Consider the following 24,406-nt stretch of genomic DNA (forward strand, 5'->3'; position numbering starts at 1 on the left):
TCAATGTTAACTTACATTGTGAAATCTCAACTTCATTAAATAAGCTTTCTCTTGTCCCCTCTGAGTGATTTTCAGAGTCACAATTTCAACAAACATGTATCTTATATTTATACTATATTTCAAGCATATATAAAGCATTGAAATATATACAAAATGGACGCAAAAAATGAACTTTAGTGTATCCGGCAACCCACCCTAGGGTTACTTTGCTTCAATTCATGGAGTCTAATGATCGTGATATCTCCATTCAAAGGTTGGGATCCAACAACAAGAGATTGGCTCGGTCCCAAATCCTTTAGGCATGGTTTCATCATGCTTTAGGCCAGGAATCTGTGTTCAGGGCGTCTGATTTGGAAGACTTATTGCTTAAGTGTCAATCATGAAGTATATTGAGGCGGATGAAAGTTTAAGATTTCAGATATTCCTGAGGTTCATGGGTAGTTGGATTATGTTCCTAATCCTAATTGGCTTATGTTTATTTATTTTGTTCAGGTCATAACCCACCTGACTATTTTCTAAATTTAAGACAATGCAATGCCTATAAATCACTCGAAGATGAAAAACAATATACATAGAGCTTATTGAGATTGTTTGATCCATAATTACTAGCTAGGGCTGCATATTTTGGCAATATTGGCTTCGTGGGCCTAGGCGTCAGTTTTCTAAACCTTGATCGGTTTGAAATAACACACACTCGGGTCGCGTCTAAATCAAGCCATACTTATTGTTACAAGAGGCTCTCAGCTCAGCCGCTGTGACACACAGAATGGCTTCCAACACCGAAGAATCAGCGAAAGTTTCTCTCTTGAGTGACGACGAACTAGGTTCAATCCTCAAGTTGGTTACCGACCCAGATGACAGAAAATCGTTCTCCGAGGTCTGCAAGCAATGGTCCAAAGTCGAGGGTCTAAACCGATCATCGCTCCGTCTTCTCCAATCCGATCTTCTCCGCCGTGTACTACCCAGATGCCCAAATTTGATCACTTTCCAAACCCAGGAGCCCCTCTCCGACGCCGACCTCGAATTCTTAGCCCAAACATGTCCCAGACTCGAAGTCATCAACCTCAGTATTTGTGACAATGAATCCAAGGTTCAAGATTTGGTGTCTGATGGTGTTTGCGCTCTGGCAAATCAGTGTCCGAATATAACAAGGCTTTTGCTTAGAAGAAGACTGAAGGCAGGAGTTGCTTCGGTGATGAAGTTATTACCGAACTTGACGCATTTGGATTTAGGATTATGTCATAAGGTTGAGGACAACGACATTGAAGCAATTGGGTCGGCGGCGAGTTCGATTGCCTATTTGAATTTGGAATCTTGTGTTTGTATCACTGATCGCGGTTTGGGGTTTCTGTCACATGCGTTATTTTCGAAAACATTGAAGACATTGGTGCTTGCTAAGTGTAGTAAGATCACTGATTCAGGGGTTTCGGTTTTGCAGAACATGTGTTGCTTGGAGCATCTGAATTTGGCTAACCATGGAGCGAAAATCACTGATGTAGGAGGTCTGGCAATATCGGAAATCAAAACTCTGAAGAAACTGAACTTGTCTGGGCTGATGTCCCTGACAGACCAAACCGTAGTTGCTCTTGCGCAAAATTGCCTCAACTTGGAGGTGCTTGATTTGAGTGACTGTCAGAGGGTGACGAGAGCTGGTCTTCGTGCATTTTCGAGTCATACATGCTTAAATTCTCTTGTATTGCACTATTGTTTTAAGTTTTTTGGGTCTGATTTGGAACACTTGGTGCTGGAGTGTCCGACATTGAAGTGTATTGTGGTGGATGAATATGTGGGACGTCAGATATTGCCGGAAATGCAAGAGAGCACTAGAAGATGTGTGAGGTACAAGTTTATTTGTGATTGGTCTTTCAAAGACGTTGAGAATTTAAGATGATGTAGTGCTATTTTAGCTCTGAAGAATCCAGTCATTCTATGAATAAAAGTAACTGCTGTTGAGATGATTACAGTTTTCATATTGGGGTTTTTGTATGGTATTTTGTTTGTTTTGTGGCTTCATTAGAAGTTAGGAGGAGATGAGATGAGCTCCAACTGCTTGTAAAAGTCCCTCAATGAATACATGCTTGACTTGAGAAATAAATCTCCCAACTGCCTTTCAATTAGTTTAGCGCGTAGGCTGCCAAAATGTGTGCATTGCAAACCTTTTTTTTTTGAAGTAATAGGAATGACAAACTAGCTGCTCAAGATTCGACAAATGATCAATCTGATGATAAAGGTTTTCACAGATCGCATGTATCATTGCCTAGGATGGACCCATGTTTTGTATTGGATTGGCATACCATTCCAAAGCAAACATTTGGGGTCAAATCCAGAGGAAAGGTCATCATACATCTGTGACTGTGACTGTGACATCCTATAATCACAAGCATCCAAGTTACTTCCAGCTTTAATTTTTCACAAAAGAAAAAGCTAATCCTCCTTTCAGAAAATTATGAAAACCAGTCTGATTGCTTGGCTTCTCAAATATTGGCAAGACTTCCATTTTACAATGAAACAACAGAGGAGGAGAAGAAGAAGTAACCAGAAAGGAATAGGCATAGCCTTAACAGCAAGCAAACTTTTTGAGGCCAATGTGCTTCAAGCCATGTGCAAAAAGCAGGTGAAAAAGCAAAAAACACAACCATGCCCCCCTCGTTCATCATATCAATCTTTTCTAACCTTCACTTTTCAGCTTCTATTATTTTTGTGATTAAAGTACATCAGATCCAGCTCTAAAGCAATTAAAACCCTGCAGTTTTCTGACGTAATTCTATCAAACATGTGCTATCCCTCTAATTAAAATGTATTAGTTGTTATTACAAACTTCTCAAACAATTCTATACAGTGAAACTTACTATAGTTGGCATAATTGAGTGAGAAATGTCAGTTCAATTATGAGCTTTTCACTGAAGTATATGTGATTTAAGACGCACTAGCTCTCTTTGAGCATCTTCTTTGTGCTTGTTGTGCCTTCTCAGTTCAGATGGGTATCCATGGAGGTTTGGTCAGGAGTGTCTTTTCGAGAAACCGATCTTTTAAGACTCATGAGAGCAATGTGAGTCCAATCATACTTGTTCCTTCATGATTCGAGCCTATACTGTTTCTTATGCTACTATACAAGTATATATTGATATCATTTGGCTTTTTGTTTGATGAAATGATCAGGGGAGGAACAATATGACAGAACGGAGAAGATGGAGCTCAGTTAGACTCAGATCATATCTATGTGGGGATGAATTTAAGTCAGTGGTTGCAGACAAGGATTCAGCTTCAGTTAGGAGCTTTGAGGCTAGTGTATCGCAGCTCAATTCGGTGCTTGTAGAGGTGGATTCTTGTTCTGCTGAGAGCTCTGAGGCCACTGTTACACAACCATTGCACGAAGACTTAACAGACAAGAAAGATATGCACGTCTACAACACAATGTCTGAAGAGCAAGCAGCAATCATCATCCAGTCAGCATTTAGAGGCTTTCTGGTAAAGTTCATAGTCAGAAATTCAGAATATATGCTTCAATTTAAATGTTTGCAAGTCATAGTTCAAAGTTATTTGTGAAAGTATTCATTGAATTTTGGTAAAGAATTATTGGCATGTTAGAACTCGGTCATCTCAAACTGTTTTCAGAATTAATGCTAGATAGTTATTCATTGATAGTCATTAGACTGCTTGAATTTCAGACTAGGTGTCAAAATGAAAGGATCAAATCAGAGGTTGGTAAACAGGAGCTTATTGTAGGATCAGAAAGTCCAAGTATGGAGTCTCTGGGGACATCAGTTGAAGTTCAAACAGGAAATTCGGTGGAAGTGCACTCTATACAGGAGGAAAACTTGGCTGCTCAACACCGGCTGACACAACAGAAAGCTAGAGCGCAAGTGCTAAGGCTTAAGGTAGAACACAAACAACTCTAGCTTTTAATTTTTAAGAACTAGCTAGATCATGCTGAAAGATAAACTTGTATCATTATAACCAGTAATAAATTATCACTTGCAGGAAGACTGGGATGATAGCACATTGAGTAGCAACATGTCAAAAATGAGGATGCAGAACAGACTGGAAGCGACAACCAGGCGTGAGAGAGCGTTAGCTTATGCCTTTTCACAACAGGTACATCTGAAATTCATCAATTCTGGAAAAAGGTCATAGTAAGATTTTGACATTTAGCTTGGTACTTTTTTTTTTCCGTAAATGTAGCTACGGATCTGTTCAAAGAAAAAACATGCGAAATCTGATGGCACAGAACAGAATATGGGGTGGAGCTGGCTAGAACGATGGATGGCAACCCGCCTCCCCGAAAGCTCAAGCTCATTGGTTGAAACTCCTACAAGCAATATTCAGCAGGTTGAGCCAATTTACAGCAACCAAAGAGTTGTGATGATCAGGAAGAGATTATTTGACGGGATGGGTGAAGAGAAAGAGAGCTGTGGATCTAATGAGGTGACTGTTGCATTTGATAACTTTTCAGTAACAACAGAAGAAGAGAACAGTAGCTTCAACTCAGTTGATCAAAGCAGGGTCAAGGCTACGAAAGGTGTATCAAGGCGAAAAACTATGCCGAGTCAGGAGTGTGGGAAAGATTACCTCAAGGTAAGGATTTACCCAAATTGAACTGTAATATCCAGATTGAGCTAGTCAAAAGAAATGACTAGCTTCCATGATCCATTTGTAATGGTTTTCAACTTTTCATCAAGCATGTTATATAAGAACAAAAGTCACAATTAGTTTACGCTTTTCTTGTGACTTTGCCTTCCACATTGGCACAGGTAAGCAAGAAGGATTGTTCAAGAGAGGCTGAGAAAGATGCAATCGACAAGTCGAAGAAAACCGGGAGTGTCAAGTGCAAAAACTCTTCATTTTGACAATTACAGCTTTCTCACTAGTATTGTTGAAATCTGCCACTGTAAGAGTAAATAAGCAGATTCTTGCTTTGTTGTGTTGATATATTAAAGTGTTTTCATTGATATCTCATGTAAATTTAGTTAAGCAATGGAGAATAATCATGCTTGAATTCCAAAAATGTTCAGTAGTGTACATGCTTGGTAGCTGAGTTTGAAAGAGAGCTGATTATTGTGTTAGTGGAATCTTTAACATCAAAATAAGTAGCAACTCTTTTAGAGATTCTGCTATCTAAAGAATTGAATTTTACTTTATCAGTAGTATTCAGAGTACTAGTAAAGTAGTAATTACAACATACTTTACTATCCTACTGTTAACAATTTTAGGCAAAATATTTTAGGGACGACTGTATTTTACGATCCTCTGTTTTGGGGTCCTTGCATTTTGCCAGCTATCATTTTAACGCATTGCAACCTATTGTTTCATAATGGCAACTCCATCACTAATGATCAAAATCTAAGACATGATTTAGCATTTTAGCTTATGCAAAACCTTGCCGAAATCACAACCATGAAAATTGTACCGTTGTTCTAGTGTGGTGGTGCAGAGGAGTCGAGAGTAGTTTCTAAACAGCTGTGAACTCTAGGAGGGCACTTTGTGTCAAAATGTATCTATCTTTGTACATTAATTTCAAGATCTAATGATGGATAATCAAATCAATATGAAGTATGAAATTGTTACAACTTTGAAACAGTAAGTTACTACGCGTTAAAATTACAATGTTAGAGGTGAAATAAAATCGACCTCACAACATAGAGTAGTAAAATGCAAATAGCTAAATACACTTAACATAGGCACCTGCTTCTGTATCAATGAATGGAAAATGATCAGCAGTACGTAGTGAATTATGGAAACAAGAGGATTAGTCTAAAATAAACTGATTTAAATAATGTATAGAAACAAATCAGAATACAGTAACTGGAGAACCAACAAGAAGTTCATCATCAAATCATCAAAATAAGTGGGGGCATTAACTAGCAATATATGACATCCTTTTTTCAAAACAATACAATAGCAATTTCAACACTAATTAAAGACAATGACATGAGAAGAATAGGTAAACGAGACGCATGATTTGGGAAATCTTTCAGTGGTCCCTGTCACCCAAATAGGTAAAATTGTAAAGCCAAATTCTGAGAGTCACAATTATGATCATGTCTATAGCAACCTAGCTACATTGCTATATATCAGTGACTAAATTCCCACCAATATATTAAAGCCGTGCTGCATTCTAATCATCCACCTTGAACTTCTTCTAGTATGGCAGACTTTAGTTACTCCCATCATCATCCCCCATCTTTGTTCCTGTTCTTCATTCTGATGACTAGTATTATTTTGTTAACCCATCTCATCATCTGTGTGAATGCCGGGGATGGAAAAGCTATTACTACAGCTGAAATTTTGTCACCAGCAGAAGCACCAGCAACATCAATAGTACAAGGAAGAAGATACGAAAACTCTCAGCTGGATCATGACTCATGAGATAGAGATACTATATCACGCTGTTCGCTTCATCATCTTCATTGTCATGGCCCTTATTGCTGCTGTCCTCACTTTCAAAGTTCTAAACACCCCCAGGGAGCAGATGTGTTGCGATCAGAGATGGAGAGAATTAATGGAGCAACAACTACTGTAATTGCCTAGCCAAATTTATAGCTAGCTAGCTGCTGTGAGTGTTGGTCAGACTCAGAAATTGCATCGCTTAGACTCATAATGTTCTTTTCTTTCTTGCTCCCTTCTCTTAATTGTTAGCAGTATTAATATCACATTCTCTACAAACTGCTGCATCAAATGTTGGTTTCTTGCCTAATGTTACCAATACTAATCTGATTCCAGGTTCAGCTCTGAGTATGCCTAATGCTCCTCCAAATTGTCATGACCTGCTCCCATTCACTACCAATGTTGGTGTTCCGCAGTCAGTGCCTAATTCTGAATATATGCTGCATAATAATGTTGGAAATGAGAATTACTTTTCATCATCTGCTCCCTCTTATGGTTATGCACCTCAAAATGGTTCTAGCACTTCATATGTTCAACAGTCCAATCTTAATCACAATGGAGCTCAACAACATGGAAACTTCTCTCAACAAAATGTGCAACCTGGCTCTGATACCATGATAGCTTTGTAGAGAAAATCAAGAAAAGAGAGAAAAATAAAAACTGGAATTAGAAATTGATGGGTCGAACTACATGAGGGAGCTGAGCTAAGTACTAGAGCTAGGATTTACAGACTGATGACACGTGTGATATCTAATGGTGTGATATTAATACTGCTAACATTAATCTGTTATTTTATCCATTATATTAAGTACCAACACCAATTTCAGAGAAGTTGGTTGGTGTAGTAGCACTGGAATTGTGGAGTATATTGTGCACTTGTGTATTCCCGATTGATCATCTAGAATATGGCAGCTTGGTAAAGTAAAAATTGTCATGACTGATTAATACTATGTTTTGGGTTGTTTTACCCCCTCGTGTATTCATAGCCTTTGCTGACAACTAGGCTTGGAAGTTTGAGCAAAGACCAGTATCTTGCAGAAAATCACAACCATCAAAGCTTGTACTACTGTTCTAGTGTCGTCTCTCAGAGGAGTACATTCTAGTCAGCTGTGAACTCTGGGAGGACATTATTTTTTTGTGTCAAGATCCATATTTGTGATTCATTTCAAGGTCCAACTTTACCAGGCAACAGTTTAAATGGATAATCAAATCAATAGGAGGTATGAAATTGTTAGGACTTTGAAACATCAGGATCCAATTTATGAGTTGAAAACTTGAAATTATAATAAAGCTGAGTAATTAAACTGATTAATCGACCTCACATCATAGAGTAGTAAAATGCAATTAGCCAAATACTGTAATATAGGCACCAAGTGAAGTGGATAACAGAGGATGTATTAGTGGGAACTAGCTAGCAATATTTGGCATTCTTTTTGACAGACACAATACAATGGCAAATCATTCAGTGGTCCTGTTACACCAAAACAAGCCATATAGGTAAAATTGTAAAACCAAAGCCTGAGAATCACAATGATGATTATGTCACCAATGAAACATATATAGCAACCTAGCTAAAATTGCTATATCAATGATTCAACTCCAACAATATATCAAAGCCATCCCTCATTCCAGTCATCCACCTTGAACTTCTTCTACAATGGCAGCCTCTAATTACTCTCATTATCATCATCCCCCATCTTTGTTCCTGTTCTTCATTCTGATGAGTATTACTATTTTGTTAACCCATCTTATCATCTGTGTGAATGCCGGTGACGGAGAAGCTACTAATACAGCTGACTTTTTGTCACCTGCAGAAGCACCATCAACATCATTAGTACAAGGAAGAAGCTGTCAGAACTCTTGGAAGGATCATGCAATAAAGATATATCTTCTCTTTATCGTTGGATTTTATCTTGTTGGTCAAGCTCTCCTTATTATCAACTGTCTAATTACTGCTTGTAAATAGTGTGAATTGTGTAAGAGATGACTAGCCAAGTTTAGCTAGCTGCTGTGAGTGTTGGTCAGACTCAGAAGTGCATAGGTTAATTAGAGTATCAGTTTGTTCTCGTCTTTGCTTTCTATTTTCCTAGCAGTAGGAGAAGTATATGACAGTTGTGTTTGTATATTATGTTAACACTAATCTCAGACTAGTAATTTGGGACTAGTAGTACTGGAATCTGTAGATTTTGTTGCATTTAGATATGTATCCCAAATTGATAATTTACATTTTGACAGCTTGGTAAATTTACAGTAACTAATTACTAAAGGATCACAGAAGCTATCTCATCCTCATTGTTAATCACTAGAACAGAGGTCTTCCAACAGATGATTACTGGATTTGCTTGAATAACAGTATTGAAGAAAACTGAATTGTGAAGTGTTTGGTAAGAAAGAAACTTAATGAAAGTCTAAATGAAAGAAACTCATTAACAAATAAATGAATGATTAATTACAATGGAATTTTATGTAGCCTGAAATAACTAAAGCTTTCATTAACATGGAAGTGCAAACTCTAGCAACTGGTTTCTAACTATGATTGACAGATTCCGGCAGCTGTAGATGAACAAGTAATTCTGGTTGACTTAGCAAAGCTACAGTCTGTACTTGTTTCACATGGAATATGCCACCGTAAATAAGCAGCTTCTTGCTTTGTTATGAGGATTGAAGTAGTGTCGTCGATTTTCCGTGTAGATGGTAACAAACAAATCACCATCTTCAGACTTAATTCAGCAATGGAAAATCAGTTTGCTAATATTCCAATATATTTTCAGGCTTTCATGATTTGGTAGCTGAAATAAGGTGATTATTGTAACTTTAACATGAAGACAATACCTAACATTGATCAGCACCTAGTCGTCACCTATGGAAAATTAAGTCGATCTACAACAACTTACCCTAATTAATCAATAATAACCAGCTAATCATCAATAAGGAAGGCCATTGGTTAGCAATATATAGCAACTAATCATGTGGAGAAAGAACCAAAAAATAGCAAGCTGGGCCTAGCTACATTAATATAGATTCCCACTAATATGTAAAAGGATCAAGGCCTCACCTCACTAAATTTCCCTCAGCCACCTTGAACTTCTTCTACAATGGCAACCTCTAATTACTCTGATGTCCAAGATGTGAGTTATTGCTCAACAGCCTCAAAGATCATGATGGAGATAAGCTTGTGGTTCGGTACAGAGATGGTGGGAATACCGGCTTGTTTGGAGGTTTCAAGTGATGATGATGCTTTGAAGTTAAGGACACATTTAAGGGAGAAATTTGGTGTTGAAGTCCACATATATTACCAGATGCCAAAACATGAAGAGGTGGCAACAACAACAGGGTATGGTCGAGGTCTACAACAAAGTTGTGACTATTATAAGTTCAAAGATGCAATTAATCAGCTTGTTTGTGATGGGTTCACCTGTGCTTGATCTTTAGGTATATATGGTCTGCCTCCATCCTAATTAGGGCTTTTCATGCAGTAGAAATCAGAAAGTTATGCAATACTTCTGTGAATCTGTTTGAATTACTTGTATTGAAATGGGTTTTCATGTGAATCTTTAGTTCAGTGAAGCCTGAAGAAGTCCATATCATGAATAACAGGAGCCATTACCTCTCTGTCTCCTGCATACTGCTAGTGGCAATGGTTTCGGTACCATTAATATCCTAGAGTTACCATAGAAACAAAAGCTGGAGAAGCTACATGTATTAATAGAAGAAATACTTCTCTCAGCTTTAACTACAGTAGTTTGATTCCATTGGGCTGTTATTGACCTGTCTGTTGTTATCATGAATTGGAACATGACATCTTAATGTTCACCACCAATTAATGGACAAAAGAAAAATGTTGCAACCCTAGTAGGAATCCAAATAATTAATACTTAAATGCACATTGACATCCATTATTTCATAGCTACCCTGCTAATGAACATAAGATTTTTGACGAGGAATTGCTGGTTTGTTTAAAATGGTGATGAATGGAGCTCTGTATTAGCCTTAACAGGTATATGTAATGGAGCTCTATATTGCACAGTAAGTAACAGAAAAATGCAGCAAGTAATAGAGCTCTACAGTCTCGTATTGATTTAGATGAAATTCATATACAGATTGAAGCAGAACATCAAGGTAATTATGTACATCTTGAAGAAATGGGGATCTAGCATGTAAGATTTTTTTCCCAGGTTGGCAATTATATATAGCCACTGACTGGAGTTCTAGCAAAACAAAGTTCACAGTACTGCTTCAGCAAGTATGCTATATTTTCCAAGTTGAATATGATATGGCTCAATCAGGATGATGTATGGACCTCTGCTTTTAAAAAGTTGCTTAAAGAGCCTTAACTAAGTTCACTGTGCAATTCTTGGTAAGCACATTCTTCATCTTCAAGGCATTAAAGTCCACAGACAGATCTTGTAATGGTGATATTACACCAAAACATTTTGTCCACTTTCATTTTGTGTCAATGATGATCAACAATTTTGAAGGTTTGATAACATAAAAGATTTGATAATCTCTGGCCCTAAGAAGCCTTTGAGGAACCGTGTGATCTCGATTAAAAAATAAAAAATAAAAGGTTGTTAATTTCTCAAATTTGAATGCTTCTACTAAATTTTTTTTATTGGTTTGACTCGTTAAGTTCATCAATTTTGTCTGGATGATTACTAAACTTGTCTACGGATCATAATCTTTATATTTTTGGCCTGGATGATTACTAAACTTGTCTACGGATCATAATCTTTATATTTTTGGCCTGAAAATCGTCTCCGCCTAAATGTAACGGCTGATGTCTTGCATTTTATGATATTATCAGAGAGTGGTTTTGGCTGGTAAATTTATTAATCATCTTTAAAGATGTTAAAGATGACTAACAACAATAGAGATCCAAACGGATCAATCTTGTTGAGAATGCTAAAACTTATGAACAGCATCACATAAGCTAGAAATCTAAGCTTCAATGAAAGAAAATTAAACCCTAACATGAGGTAGACGACGAAGCACAGAGAGAAATAGAGGCAACTTGGAATTGAAAACTTGATGGTTTTTACAGAATGATTCTCCACACCTAAAAGAAAATACAGAGTATAAATACCAAGTTGGTAAGCAAAATCAACACACTAATTAAATTGATTAACATTGCTAATTAAGCTAGATTCTTCTGGACGGTCAACAGGATTATGCCACGTGTAAAACATGGTGTGGTCAGGATTCTCTCCTTATGCAATTGATCAGTGTGACGCTGAGTCATGCTCAATGCGTGAAGTGGGGTGAGTACCAGCTGTGAGGCGGAATCACTTGTGAAGGCTTGACTGGTTTGACCGAGAACCTTGACTTGAGATGACTTTGTATTGCTTCCAGTAAGCTTTGCATCATTAGTCACAACTTAGGCTAGCACCAGAATCATTCTCCTTAACTTTACTCTTGACCACATCACTAGCATCATTACCAACAGTAACACTCGCATTAATAGCATCAGCTTGAGCTTGAGAATTTGTCTTCACCTTAACAGAGAAGACTACCTTAAACCTTTAGGGTAAAATCGATTGTAATTTAGAAACTCCTTCTCATTGTAATTGCGATGAAACCTTAAACAAATTTTTACCCAATTCTTCACATATAAAATACTAAATCAGGAATTAACTACGCATGAGAAAATCCAGAAAAAGTTTCGATCAGCAAAGCCAAGCAAAATCCAAATCCACACATAATACCAGAAATCCATACCAAAACACATTTCTTGGCCAGCATAACACCTTGGTGTCGAGGTTCAAGCCTCCGATGGCAAACTTCACCCCAGCGATGGACCACTATCTCTATTCTTTTCCTCGCCTCTTCTCAGCCTCCATCAAAATCCAATAACCCAGAATCGCATTCTACTCTTCCTCTCACTCAGATCAGCTTTCGCTCCTTTCTGTTAAGCCAAGCAAACAAACAGAACTGCTCCCGTTCCGTACAGTTTACAATAGTAGTTATAACTAGTTACTTGATCGATTAGTGATTAGTACAGTATTAGCCAGTAGCGTTTAGAGCTAATTGCAGTAGGGTTTATAATTTGTCATGTTAGAGCCTAAAATCTGCTAAACTCTTAGCTACAATCAATTAATCACAATTAATTGGCTAGTCTAATGCATCTTCGTGATGACAATTTTATGACCATATGATTCAAGTAAAATCTCAACCCAAAAAACTTCTGAAAATTGTCAAAAGAAAAGGTCACCATAGCCAATTAATGCAGTTGGAGCATTCATTCACGTATTTCCTGGGTTCTCAGAACCCGGTGAGAGAACGACTTACATAATATTTATTTATGTTGAAATTTTATAATTGTATAGTCATGATTGACTGTACGTGTGTAACAGATCTAGATGCGATGCACCAAATAGTATGAAACCTATTGTTTGCCAAAAGCTAAAAAAAAAATTTCCAGACCATTCCAGCTCGGTTCTATAATGCATTCATAGATGAGACAAACCCGGACTTCGTATTGTACGGACCTTCAGGCGGCCCCTTCATGCTCACGGCATGGAAGAATAACAATAGTGTGTGACTGGGTCGGGGATGGAAGCCATTTTGCCGTGCCAACGAGTTAAACGTCGGTGATGTGCTACAATTTAACCATATTGACAACAACACCGTACCTTTACAGTTGCAAAGGTTAAACGGTAAAAGAGTGCGTGTTTCATTAAAATATTTGTTCCTTAGCATGGGACTTTTCATAATGATGTCATTTCTCCTAATATAAACATTATATTATGTGTCAACAATAGGGATATCTGTAGGGATGTCTTTAGGCCGCTTAATGATCGGTACTAGTTCTATTATGCATATTTAACAAATTTCCCTATAACTTTATTCATTGATAGTGTTTTGTGGTGTATATGGTATTGCATTTGTGGGAGTGGATGGTTAGTTATAGATCGACTGTTTCACCAACCGTTATGAGTGGAGGATAGTTCATGCTTGTAATTATATGTTAGGAAGCGTCGTCGGTGATACGTCAACACCATAACACCTTAACGCCTGTGGCAGACACAATAGTGAAAGTCTTAGTAAATGCTGAACGGAAATTTTGAATCGGTAATGCATGAATCCAGTGCCTCCAAACCTAGTCTATATTATATAACTGGAATGGTACTGCTGTTTCAAAACCATCGAGTTGTGCGATGTGTATTGCAATACAATGTTGTTGACCTTCAAGGTTGATTTGGGTGAGACAGTGTTTTTTGTAATCTGATATGAAATGACCCGCCATTGGCAGCCTGTCTGACCAACATAACATGTGGGACGTGAAGTGGCCATTATAAAATGTAGTCATATAAAAACAAACCCAATGTAAATCAGAAGGGCGGAATCTGAAAAAAAATCGGTTAATATATATATATATATATACAACCCTTCTTGGCTGCGGATATCCTCACCTAAGCAAAAGGTGCGGATTTCTAGTTTTTCCCCACTTTCCGATCATATTTTCACATCTTAACCGTTCAGTTTTTATATACTAATGTATAGATCATTTCTGCAAAATTTCAGCCAATTTGATGATCGTTAACGCATCCAAAACTGCAATTCACACGAAGAAACCGAATCTGTCGAACCGGAACCGTCCGTGTTTATAATGGTGAAATGTAGTTTTGGATGCGTTAACGATCATCAAATTGGCTGAAATTTTCATAAGTGATCTATACATTAGTATCTAAAAACTGAACGGTTAATATGTGAAAATATGATCGAAAAGTGGGGAAAAACTGGAAATCCGCACCTTTTGCTTAGGTGCGGATATCCGCAGCCAAGAAGGGCTGTATATATATATATATATATATATATATATACACATAGGATTTTTCTCAGGTGCGGACGTCCGTACCGAAATTTGGGTATGGATTTCCGGTTTTCACCCACTTTCCGATAACATATTTTGATCTTAACCCGTTCAGTTTTTAGGTCTTAATGTATAGATCATCTCTGAAAAATTTCAGCCAATTTGGTGATCATTAAGGCATCCAAAACTACAATTTACACGAACGAACCGAATCTGTCGAACAACTTGACCATTTCAAATTTCGCAATCATTATCCTATTTGAAGTAGTTTAGGAACAATAGTCCTAGGAACAATAGTCCTAGGACCAATATGATAATGATTAGCAATTCTCATGATGACAAGGGTACCAATAGAACATTGCTTTGACGATCATTTTGCTTGTCATTTGCACATAAGAGAGTTGAGAATGATCAAGTGCAATACGTATCAATTAAGCTTCAAAATAGTATTGCCAATAGCAAGAAGGAACCCTAAAATGTAAAGCTTGCGCAGAGGTAGGAAGATATCAAATGCTTCAACAAGTTTAAAAAATCCATCCAGGATTTTGAGTATTGTCACTTGGAACATGTCCTAAGAATTATTCTTTACCAATGGTGAAATTATGTCATAGGATAATTAGAACAAAAAATTGATCTTGGCACGTGGCAAGCCGAAACATGCAAATTAACCATGTCAAGGCCTTCTTTATTGAAATTCTCCCATGTCATAATCTCATTTTTTTTTTATAAATCTTGATTTTCAGGACTTGTTCCAAGTGATGGAATGGACAAATCTCAACTCTATATATTTTTTTTTTAACAAATTTCAGTGTCAGAAAACCAGGAAAACTATACCAAAATATCTGTTCAATATTTTTGAGCTCCATCACGTGGAGTACATTCTATAAATGATGATTTATCAATGCTGAGAATATGACATATGAAAATTTCAATAGACTGGCGCTTTAACATGGTTTGACACTTTGGAAGTGTAATGACAGCATTCGTGGCAATACTCTAAATATTGTCAACATGTTTTTCTTTTTTGGGCTAAATACTGGTTACTACCCTGTGGTTTAGGTCCAAAATCAATTCAGTCCCTGGACTTCTAATTTCATCAAAAACACCCTTGTACTTTCAATTTTAATCTAATAGGTCCAATTCGTTAATATTCTGTTGTGAGTTCCAGTTATAACTGGGTTATTTGTTTAAAAACTTTTTATTTGATAGATTTCTAATAGTGGAACTCACTCCTAAACTGACTATGCATACTACCTCAACACCACATCATAAAACATAGGCCCCATATGAGCCACGTCAGCAAGTTAACGGACTCAATTAACGGAAAACTACCAGATTGGACATATTAGATCAAAATTGAAAGTGTAGGGGTGTTTTTGATGAAATTAGAAGTTCAAGGACTAAATTGATTTTAGACCCAAACTACAGGGTAGTAATCAGTATTTAGCCCTTCTTTTTTTAGTTTCACCATTGCTAAATATGAGTTTCAGTTCAAGATATTCTTATGGAGGATGGTTGAATTATTTTCACGAAGTTTAGGCAATATGTCCCCCTCGTTGTATTGTCCTATTTTAAATAATTAATAATATTAATATAGGTGGGAGTAACACTATCTCAACCTAACAGGTGCCTTTACCTTTCTTTAATATATATGAGTTTCAGAATGTGCTTCATTTGACGGATCTTAAAAATTTGAACTCAACTTTGGGAAATTGTAAAAAAAACTTTTGGGTCAAGATTTTTTTATAGTTTGTTAATTGTAGAATCACTTGAAAATTATAATAAAAATGAGGCAGAAAAGTTTTGGTGAGAAAATTAGGAGAACATATTATTTTGGCTAAAAAAATTGTGTGTCCACAGTTTTGGGTGGAATCATGGTTTTAAACAAATAAAATTATTTTGGAGAAGATGATTTCAGGGTTGTTTCCTACAGAGTTGGGATAGCATATCCATCTTTCGGCAATGGCGGCTCTACACTATGACAAGTGGGCTGCAGCCCTTAGTAAAAAAAAAAAAACAAACAAAAATTCTTTCTTTTCTCTAATAAAACATACTTTACAATAGTACAAATTCTGTTTAAGATCTAATACTTTCGCCCTTATTTTTAATTTCTATTTAGTTCATCTAAGCATTCCGCCCCTAAGTAAACAAAATATCCTGAGTTGTCTTTTAGTGTGCTTAGGTTCTCTTGTATGTGCAGATTTTGCCTGTCTTGCATGGACACCGTTATCCCCCCTTGTCATGTGAATTGTTAACGTCACTTACATGACCATGGCCATAATTAATTAGTCTCACTTGCCATGAGCGTGGCCTGCGTGGATATATGTGAACGATAAAAGTTCTTACGAAATGACGGTCATGCAAAAAGGAATGCATAATTAAGGTAAACGTGTTGGCCTTTCAATCAATTGTCAAGACTCAAGACATTATGATGGGGCGGATGGGAAACTGTACGTGTTGGCCTTTCGATGCGCAAGAGCGAAAGAAACTGCCGAGAAGGATTAAGGCCTTCCATTAGATCATCGAATGGGTGAGCTAGTGTCGCTAGCTGTGTACTTGCTTGAGTGTAGACGACACATAAGGGCCTCGTATGGTTCGAAGCCTGGAAATATATATTCTTCGGCGAGGGCATCTTCCAAATGTCTTACAATTAATCATATTTTCAGAAGAAATATGAAAGATTTGCTCGTCTTGATGAGCTTAGGGTTTGACCCATTTTCTGTTGAAATGCCTCGTTATAGCACATACTTATGAAATCTCATTTTATTTTATTTTGAGAACTTCTATGTGAGTTAGCTAAGAAAAAACTTATTACCTCATAGGAACCAATTATCCGATCCCGATATACAAGTAATTTCCGGATCGAAATGCATGCATGTAGGCGGCATGATTCCTTGAAACAAAACAGTATCTTTATCCATTTTTACAAATTACCTGTAATTTTGGAATTCTAATTAACAGTAACGTACTTTACACGTTTGAGAAGGAATCAACCGAAATGCTTTGAAGCTAATGACTCATATATGGTGGATGATGAGTCTAGCTAGGTTTCTTCTAGATGCCCAAATATGTTAGCAAATTTGCCTCTCAATACAGATTAGTTTCATCCAAATTTGCATAATTGAAAATGAGACGGCTTGAATTCACCATTTATAAGTGATCACACCCACCAAATATGCCCTTTTTGATTTTGTTACCATAATGAACAAATGATGAATTAATCCTAATAACCTATTAACAACTGGACCAATTCAATTTTCGCAATTAATCCTATTTGAAGTAGTTTAGGAACATTAGTCTTAGGACCAACATGATAATGTTGTGCCATACTCATGATGACAATGATACCAATAGGACATTACTCTGACAATCATTTCGCTTGTCATTTGCACATTAAGAGATCCAGTTGAGAATGGTCAAGTGCAATACGTATCAATTAAGCTTCAAAATAGTATTCTCAAAAGCAAGAAGGAACCCTAAAACGTAAGTCATGTATCCATATGGAAATGACGTGTGAACAGAGAAAAAAAAAGACAGAGAAAGAAAAAAAAAAAAAAAAAAAGCTAGCCAGTTTCAGTTCAACATATAGTAGATTGGATCAATTGAAACCACACTGGCTAGAGTTCACGGCTCTATATGTAAAGACTAAAGAGAGTTTCATGTTTGTTGAACCATATGAACTCTATCGAGCTGCATTATTATTCAATAAAAATGAAAATATCAGCCGCATGCAGTCTGTCTCATTTTGTCAATAGCTTTTAAAATTGTAATTAAGTTTGGTTAATGACCTAGACCGGCCAAGTTATGGAGGATCTGGGCGTTATGCAGTCTACAGTTTCTTCATCATATATAGTACTTCTTCTCCCAGTATCAAATTGCTACCGTTCTGTACAGTTTACGATAGTGATGACTACTTGATCTATTAGTGATTCGTACAGTTTTAGCTAGTAGCGTTTAGAGCTCATTAAGTATAGGGTTTATAATAGCCATTTTAGAGCCTAAAATCTGCTAAACTCTTAGCTACATTTAATTAATCACAATCAACTAGTCTTATGCTTCTTCGTGATGACAATTTTATGACGATTCAAAAAATATCAACCCAAAAATCTGCTGAAAATTGTCAAAAGAAATGGTCATAATAAGCTAATTATCATATTTCTCAATTAATCATATTTGAAGTAGTTTACGAACAGTAGTCTTAGGACCAATATGATAATGGTTCGCAATACTCATGATGACAAGGATACCAATAGAACATTACTCTGACGATCATTTTGCTTGTCATTTGCACATAAGAGAGTCGAGATTTGAGAATGATGATCAAATGCAATACGTATCAATTAAGCTTCAAAATAGTATTGCCAATAGCAAGAAGGAACCCTAAAATGTAATTCATGCATGCATATGGAAATGACGTGTGAACAGAAAAAAGAAAAAAAGCGAGTTTCAGTTCGACATATTAGATCAATTGAAACCACAGTAGCTAGCGTTTCAGGGATCTATATATAGAGTTTCATGTTTGGTGAGATGAACCATGCGAATTATATCTAGCTGCAATATTATTCAAAAGAGTGATCATCATATACAGCAAAAATGAAAACACCAGCAGTTTGTCTCCTTTTCTTGCTCTCTGTTATACTGTTCAAGGGTTCCCATGCAGAGCCATACGAATACCTACAGTTTGTCTTGCAATACCCTAGAGGTTGCTAAAATTCTTGTATATTACCATATAAGCTTCAAGCTAAGCAACAATGGTGAAAAGATAAAACCCTAACCTGAGGAAGACGAAGCTCACAGAGAGAAAAGAGAGAAGCAAATGATATTTGGTACCGAGTAATTTTTACAAAATGATCTCAACTGCACAATGAAAAACGATGCTAGCTATTTATACTAGGCAAGTAAACAGAGTTACTTAGTTTGTTAATCTGGATTCTTCTAATCAGCTAACGAGATCATGACATGTGGATGACATGGAGCGGTCAGGATTGAATTCTCATGCAACTCACCAACTTTGGTCAAAGAGACGCTGAGTCATGCTTCTGATGTGACAGAGATGGTTGTGATGCTGTTAAGCTCACCAAGACCACGTGCAACAGTGTTGCTCGAGCTGTTAAGCACAGAATCCGTCCTAGCTATATTTCCACACGGACCAGCTTCAAGAGATGATGTGATAGAACCAGTGGCGTATCCAGGATCGGAATAAGGGTTGGGCTGGATTTAAGTGCATACAAATTTTGCAAGCTCGTAATTTTTTTTTCTTTTGAGGTTTGGAACCCAGTGGGAGGCTCATCCTCACGCCTTTAATATTATCATTCAAAACATGAAATAGGGGGGGACATAAAACCAAAACCCCTTAAATTAAAAGTTACAAGCATAAACTTGTTGTAAAATAATAAAAACTAACTAAATCGTACCCTCCGAGGTCCACTCATTTCAAACTCAGCAATCACAACAAAAAACAAAAACTAAGCAACTGAAATCAACCACATATAATATTGCATATTTCAAACATCCATATTTAATATTGCAAGCTTCCAATTATCCAATAGCCACCGCAATTCCGCAAACCAATTAATCCACCGCAAAGCAACTAATATACCGATTATCATTTATCAATAGCCCATCCGCCATCCCTATCACATATTTCAAACATCCACTGCCTCCAAGCAATTAATTAAGCAGAGAATTAGAAAGAGAGAACTCACAGGAATGACACGATTTGGAAAGATTTCAGACTTTTGCCATTCAATGATCTCTTACGAAGTTCCGGTCTTTCGATTACTTCAATTGAAGCCTCTGAAATTCAAAGCTCACAGTCAATTGCAAGCAAAACCCATCAATGGGGCTTGGGAGAGATGAAATTAGAACTTAGAAATACCTTTATGTGGGTGATCTGGAGCTAATCGGGTTGGAGCCTTGGAGGAACTCAGGAAGAGGAACTGACGAAGTTCGGAACTGATGCTCGGTCGGAGGAAGAGGAACTGAGAGGAACTGAGGTCTGAGGAAGAGGAAAGGAACTGAGGAACTGAGGAAGTCAAGATTCAATAAGAGGAGCTACTCTCTTATTTTTTTAAGAGGAACTGATGTCTGTCGGCTACTCTCTCTCTCTGGTAAGGAATAAAGCTTAATAATTTAATATCATATGTTTACATATATTTTTTTTTTTTTTTTTAAGTAGGCTGCAATACCTATACTTAGGCCTTTTTCTCCTTGATTCTCCCTTGGGCTATAGCCCAACCAGCCTTGTTAGTAGATACGCCCCTGGATAGAACCATCCTCACCCTTGCTTTCACCTTTGCTCTCATCATTAACCTTCATCTTAACATCCCCCCTCAAACTAGTGCTTGGGAGGCCAAGCGCTAGGTTGCGGCATAGGTATTTGAACTGTGTTGTGTTCTGAAACGACTGTGAGGTAGGGGACACAGCACCAGGAATGGATATTGGTAGCTCTGAGATGACTGTGCCCTCTCCAACTACAGAGTGAGGGTGATCTTCAACAATATGTGATAAGGTTGTACTAATTTCATCTGATACATTGTCAGTACAGGGAACCATTGCAGTGTTACCACTTTTATTATTGATTATGGACCTGCACCTTTTTGTAGTATGGCCTTGTTTCTTGCAAATCTGACATTTAACAATAGAGCTAGAGGCTTCACATTGTTGTTGTGGATTTCTCTGATAGCATTTGTAAGCTCCATGTCCAGGCTTCTCACAGATCTGACAGATGAGTGTCCCTCCATAGTGATGATTTGAGTTCAACTCGGGCTTGAAGGCTGCAGGTCTATTACTATTTGTGTATGTCTTGCTGTTGCTACTTGGAAATTGAGGGTAGTTGCTCTGAGTATTGCCATCTGAGTATATCCTCCATTGCCATATGAATATCCTCCATTGCCATATGAATATTCCCCATTGTTATTCTGAGACTGAGATGTATTGCCACCATGTGAAGAAGCACCAAACTGCTGAGGTGAAGTCAAATTATTCTGAGAAAAACCACTAAAATTGGGAGATGGTGAACCACTGAGTTGCTGTGGGTGAGAACTATCCCTGTAGAATTGAGGAGTGCTTTGAAGTTGTTCAAGCCCAATGTAGGATTGCTGAGACAAATTGCTTCCACTGTTGGTACTACAAAAATTACTACATAGACCTCCATTTTCAGCCACAGATCCAGATGGGTGAGTAAAAGTCCCCTTGAAATTCTGAGCAGAATATTGAGAGCAACCAACAGATATGGTAGGCGGGTTCACAAAACCAGAGTTGGATGTCATAGTAGTTGGTGGTGGAGCATACCCAACTTGACTTGTACAAGTAGGAGACATATTATATGCACTGTAACGTGTGACCCCAGAAGTAACATAAGGCAGATTATATGGTGATACACCAAATTGAGAGCCCTGTGTGTAAGACAAAGACAAATTCCCACTAGTGATAGCATTATGTGCAACCATAGCAGTGAAGGGAGATAAATGGTGTGCCTTGTGTTCAACTTCAAACTCAAACTCAGCAGAGAGCAACAAACACCTAACTTCTTCCATAGTTATAGAATTCTTGCCTCTGATAATTTGCCTTGTATGAGCATATTCACTAGGAAGCCCAGCTAAAATCAATGTTTTCATGTCCTCATCTGACATACGAACTCCAGCAACAGCTAATTGATTTTGGACATCTTTAAATCGCAACAAATATTTGTGTATAGAATCTGATCCTTTTCGGATATTTTGCAGAGTAGACTTCAATCGCATAATATGAAATTCAGATTTTGGTGCATAATGTTGTTTGAGAGTGGTCCATACCTCCATTGAAGTTTCACAGCCAATTACTAGAGTAAGTGCATCAGCAGAAAGTGAAGCTGTGATCAAAGAAATCACACAACTATCTTGTTGCAGCCACTTTTCAAAAGCTCCAGTGTTATCAATAGAGAGAGAATCATAATCAGCCCTCTGAAACTGTGAAGGGCAATGATAAGAACCATCTACAAACTTGAGCAAACCATGACCACGAAGGTAGTGCCGCATCAGAAAATGCCAAATGTGGTAATTTGTATCATCAAGACGAACAGAGACTCCATTACAAAGTTGATTCAAGGTTGCCATATCAAATCTTGAGGTGATTCAACTGTGAACAACTTTCTGGATCTTCAAGATGAACAACTTTTCTGGAACTTGAAGATGAACAACTACAAATCTTGTGACAATTGTATGATCCAAAAGACTAAATCCTCGAGCGAAAATTCGCAAGAGGAACTGAGAAATTGAGAAGGAACAACTACAGATCTCTTGAAATCGTGCTTTGGTTGATGATTTTGCTTCGTAATTGTACAGGAATTTGGTATTTGATTTTGTAATTGTACAAATTTGAATCAATCTAGGGTTTTGAAAAGTGAAATTGCAGCGGAAGAAGAGTGAATGCTCAATCGTCAGGCCACCATGGGCTCTGATACCATGCTAAAATTCTTGTATATTACCATATAAGCTTCAAGCTAAGCAACAATGGTGAAAAGATAAAACCCTAACCTGAGGAAGACGAAGCTCACAGAGAGAAAAGAGAGAAGCAAATGATATTTGGTACCGAGTAATTTTTACAAAATGATCTCAACTGCACAATGAAAAACGATGCTAGCTATTTATACTAGGCAAGTAAACAGAGTTACTTAGTTTGTTAATCTGGATTCTTCTAATCAGCTAACGAGATCATGACATGTGGATGACATGGAGCGGTCAGGATTGAATTCTCATGCAACTCACCAACTTTGGTCAAAGAGACGCTGAGTCATGCTTCTGATGTGACAGAGATGGTTGTGATGCTGTTAAGCTCACCAAGACCACGTGCAACAGTGTTGCTCGAGCTGTTAAGCACAGAATCCGTCCTAGCTATATTTCCACACGGACCAGCTTCAAGAGATGATGTGATAGAACCATCCTCACCCTTGCTTTCACCTTTGCTCTCATCATTAACCTTCATCTTAACAGAGGTTACTGTGTTAACGACAAGAAATGCATTCCACCGGCGAGCTTGCCAGCCAAATTCACGGTTCATGGAATTTGGCCCACGAATATTTCCGAGCCGATTATCAGCTGTGACAAGGCATAGAAACTACACTCGTTCAACGGAAACCTGGTATATATTATTTTTAATGAACATCTTTCTGGTTATGTTTAACTTATGCTTAATTGTGTAACCAAGTTACTCGGCTTGTTTTGTTTTTCAGATAACTCCGTCGTTGAAAACCGATCTTCTCCAATCTTGGCCCAGCGTCCTGATAGATAAAGATGATATGTCGTTTTGGGAACACGAATATAATAAGCATGGGTCCTGTACTGCACCAGCTATCACTCAGACAGCGTATTTTGAGAGAGCTCGCAAGTTCTGGAAGGAGTATGATCTCTATTCCATTTTGGAACAAAAAAATATCAAGCCGGGGCAATCTCGATCGTATTCAATGGCTGATTTTGAAGCAGCCGTCAAGTCCAAAATCGGTACCGACACAAAACCTCTCATCCTTTGTAAGCAGGCCAAACTAACTCGTGGGAGCACAACAACCAACTTCATTTTGAGGGAAATTGTGATCTGTTTCGATCACCAGGGGACAAATCTGGTCAATTGTACCCGATCAACAGATTGTAACCAGAAGCAGAAGATATACTACGTTTAGCTGATTCTCCCACTTGTCATCTCTTTTGCTACATGGTTTCGATGAGTTTAGTTGGGTCTAGGCCGGGGTTTGATACCCTAGCATTAAAATAATGTACTAAACTATACTCCCTATGAATAAAAATGCAATCTTACGTTAAGTACTTGTTTATCTCTATGTCTAATAGTTTAGATGCATGATTCAAGACATAGACCAACTTTTTTAAGCGTGTGTTTGGATGTTTCACTGGTGGTTCTCGATCTTAATTACTACCCGTAGCATAAGAATGATTAGCTTAAGTTCGTTCTAGTGCTGCTGCTCAAGACCTTAAAGTTTTGTGTTTAAGACCCTAGCAACGCCGATATATACACTCAGTAAGGAGGGGTTTTTACACGTGCATCCATTTTTTTGCTCATGACTTCCGATTAGATGTTAAGACCCTAGTGAGATCTAATGGCTAATTTCGGAGAGTTAAGTACGTATTCACTTCAACGGAATGTACTAGTATAATAATTTGCATTATTCATGTTTTAGCTTGATGGCCTGGATTAAATGCATAGTACCGGGTAAGGCTTGAG

The 24,406-nt window shown here is 37.5% G+C and overlaps 3 protein-coding genes across 4 annotated transcripts; 2 read left to right on the forward strand and 1 right to left on the reverse strand.

The window, feature by feature from the left end:
* The first annotated feature begins 673 nt into the window (after positions 1–673).
* LOC133725927 (uncharacterized) lies at positions 674–1,970 on the forward strand. The gene has a single exon (XM_062153342.1). The coding sequence runs from the start codon at positions 767–769 to the stop codon at positions 1,889–1,891; it is 1,125 nt and encodes a 374-aa protein (XP_062009326.1). The 5' UTR covers positions 674–766; the 3' UTR covers positions 1,892–1,970.
* Positions 1,971–2,595: 625 nt separating this feature from the next.
* LOC133725926 (protein IQ-DOMAIN 33) lies at positions 2,596–5,063 on the forward strand. The gene is made up of 7 exons (XM_062153341.1): positions 2,596–2,614; positions 2,973–3,049; positions 3,160–3,468; positions 3,669–3,878; positions 3,982–4,095; positions 4,183–4,575; positions 4,752–5,063. The coding sequence occupies exons 2-7, from the start codon at positions 2,978–2,980 to the stop codon at positions 4,845–4,847; spliced, it is 1,194 nt and encodes a 397-aa protein (XP_062009325.1). The 5' UTR covers positions 2,596–2,614; positions 2,973–2,977; the 3' UTR covers positions 4,848–5,063.
* Positions 5,064–19,660: 14,597 nt separating this feature from the next.
* LOC133725928 (uncharacterized) lies at positions 19,661–22,290 on the reverse strand. Of its 2 annotated transcripts, XM_062153345.1 has the most exons (3): positions 20,383–22,290; positions 20,073–20,301; positions 19,661–19,990 (listed from the first exon to the last, which is right to left on the reverse strand). In XM_062153345.1, the coding sequence occupies exon 1, from the start codon at positions 22,288–22,290 to the stop codon at positions 20,953–20,955; it is 1,338 nt and encodes a 445-aa protein (XP_062009329.1). In that variant the 3' UTR covers positions 19,661–19,990; positions 20,073–20,301; positions 20,383–20,952. The 2 variants fall into 2 exon arrangements, with proteins under 2 accessions (XP_062009329.1, XP_062009327.1); XM_062153343.1 differs by having other exon boundaries at positions 20,073–22,290.
* Between the last annotated feature and the right edge of the window lie 2,116 nt (positions 22,291–24,406).

This window comes from Rosa rugosa, chromosome 1 (assembly GCF_958449725.1).
Source record: "Rosa rugosa chromosome 1, drRosRugo1.1, whole genome shotgun sequence".
Taxonomy (NCBI): domain Eukaryota; kingdom Viridiplantae; phylum Streptophyta; class Magnoliopsida; order Rosales; family Rosaceae; genus Rosa; species Rosa rugosa.

Coding starts and splice junctions, on each gene's coding strand:
- LOC133725927 (XM_062153342.1), top strand. CDS start 767: ATGGCTTCCAACACCGAAGAATCAGCGAAAGTTTCTCTCTTGAGTGAC.
- LOC133725926 (XM_062153341.1), top strand. CDS start 2,978: ATGGGTATCCATGGAGGTTTGGTCAGGAGTGTCTTTTCGAGAAACCGA. Junction 3,879..3,981: donor CGCAAGTGCTAAGGCTTAAG/GTAGAACACAAA, acceptor TATCACTTGCAG/GAAGACTGGGATGATAGCAC. Junction 4,576..4,751: donor GTGGGAAAGATTACCTCAAG/GTAAGGATTTAC, acceptor ACATTGGCACAG/GTAAGCAAGAAGGATTGTTC.
- LOC133725928 (XM_062153345.1), bottom strand. CDS start 22,290: ATGGCAACCTTGAATCAACTTTGTAATGGAGTCTCTGTTCGTCTTGAT.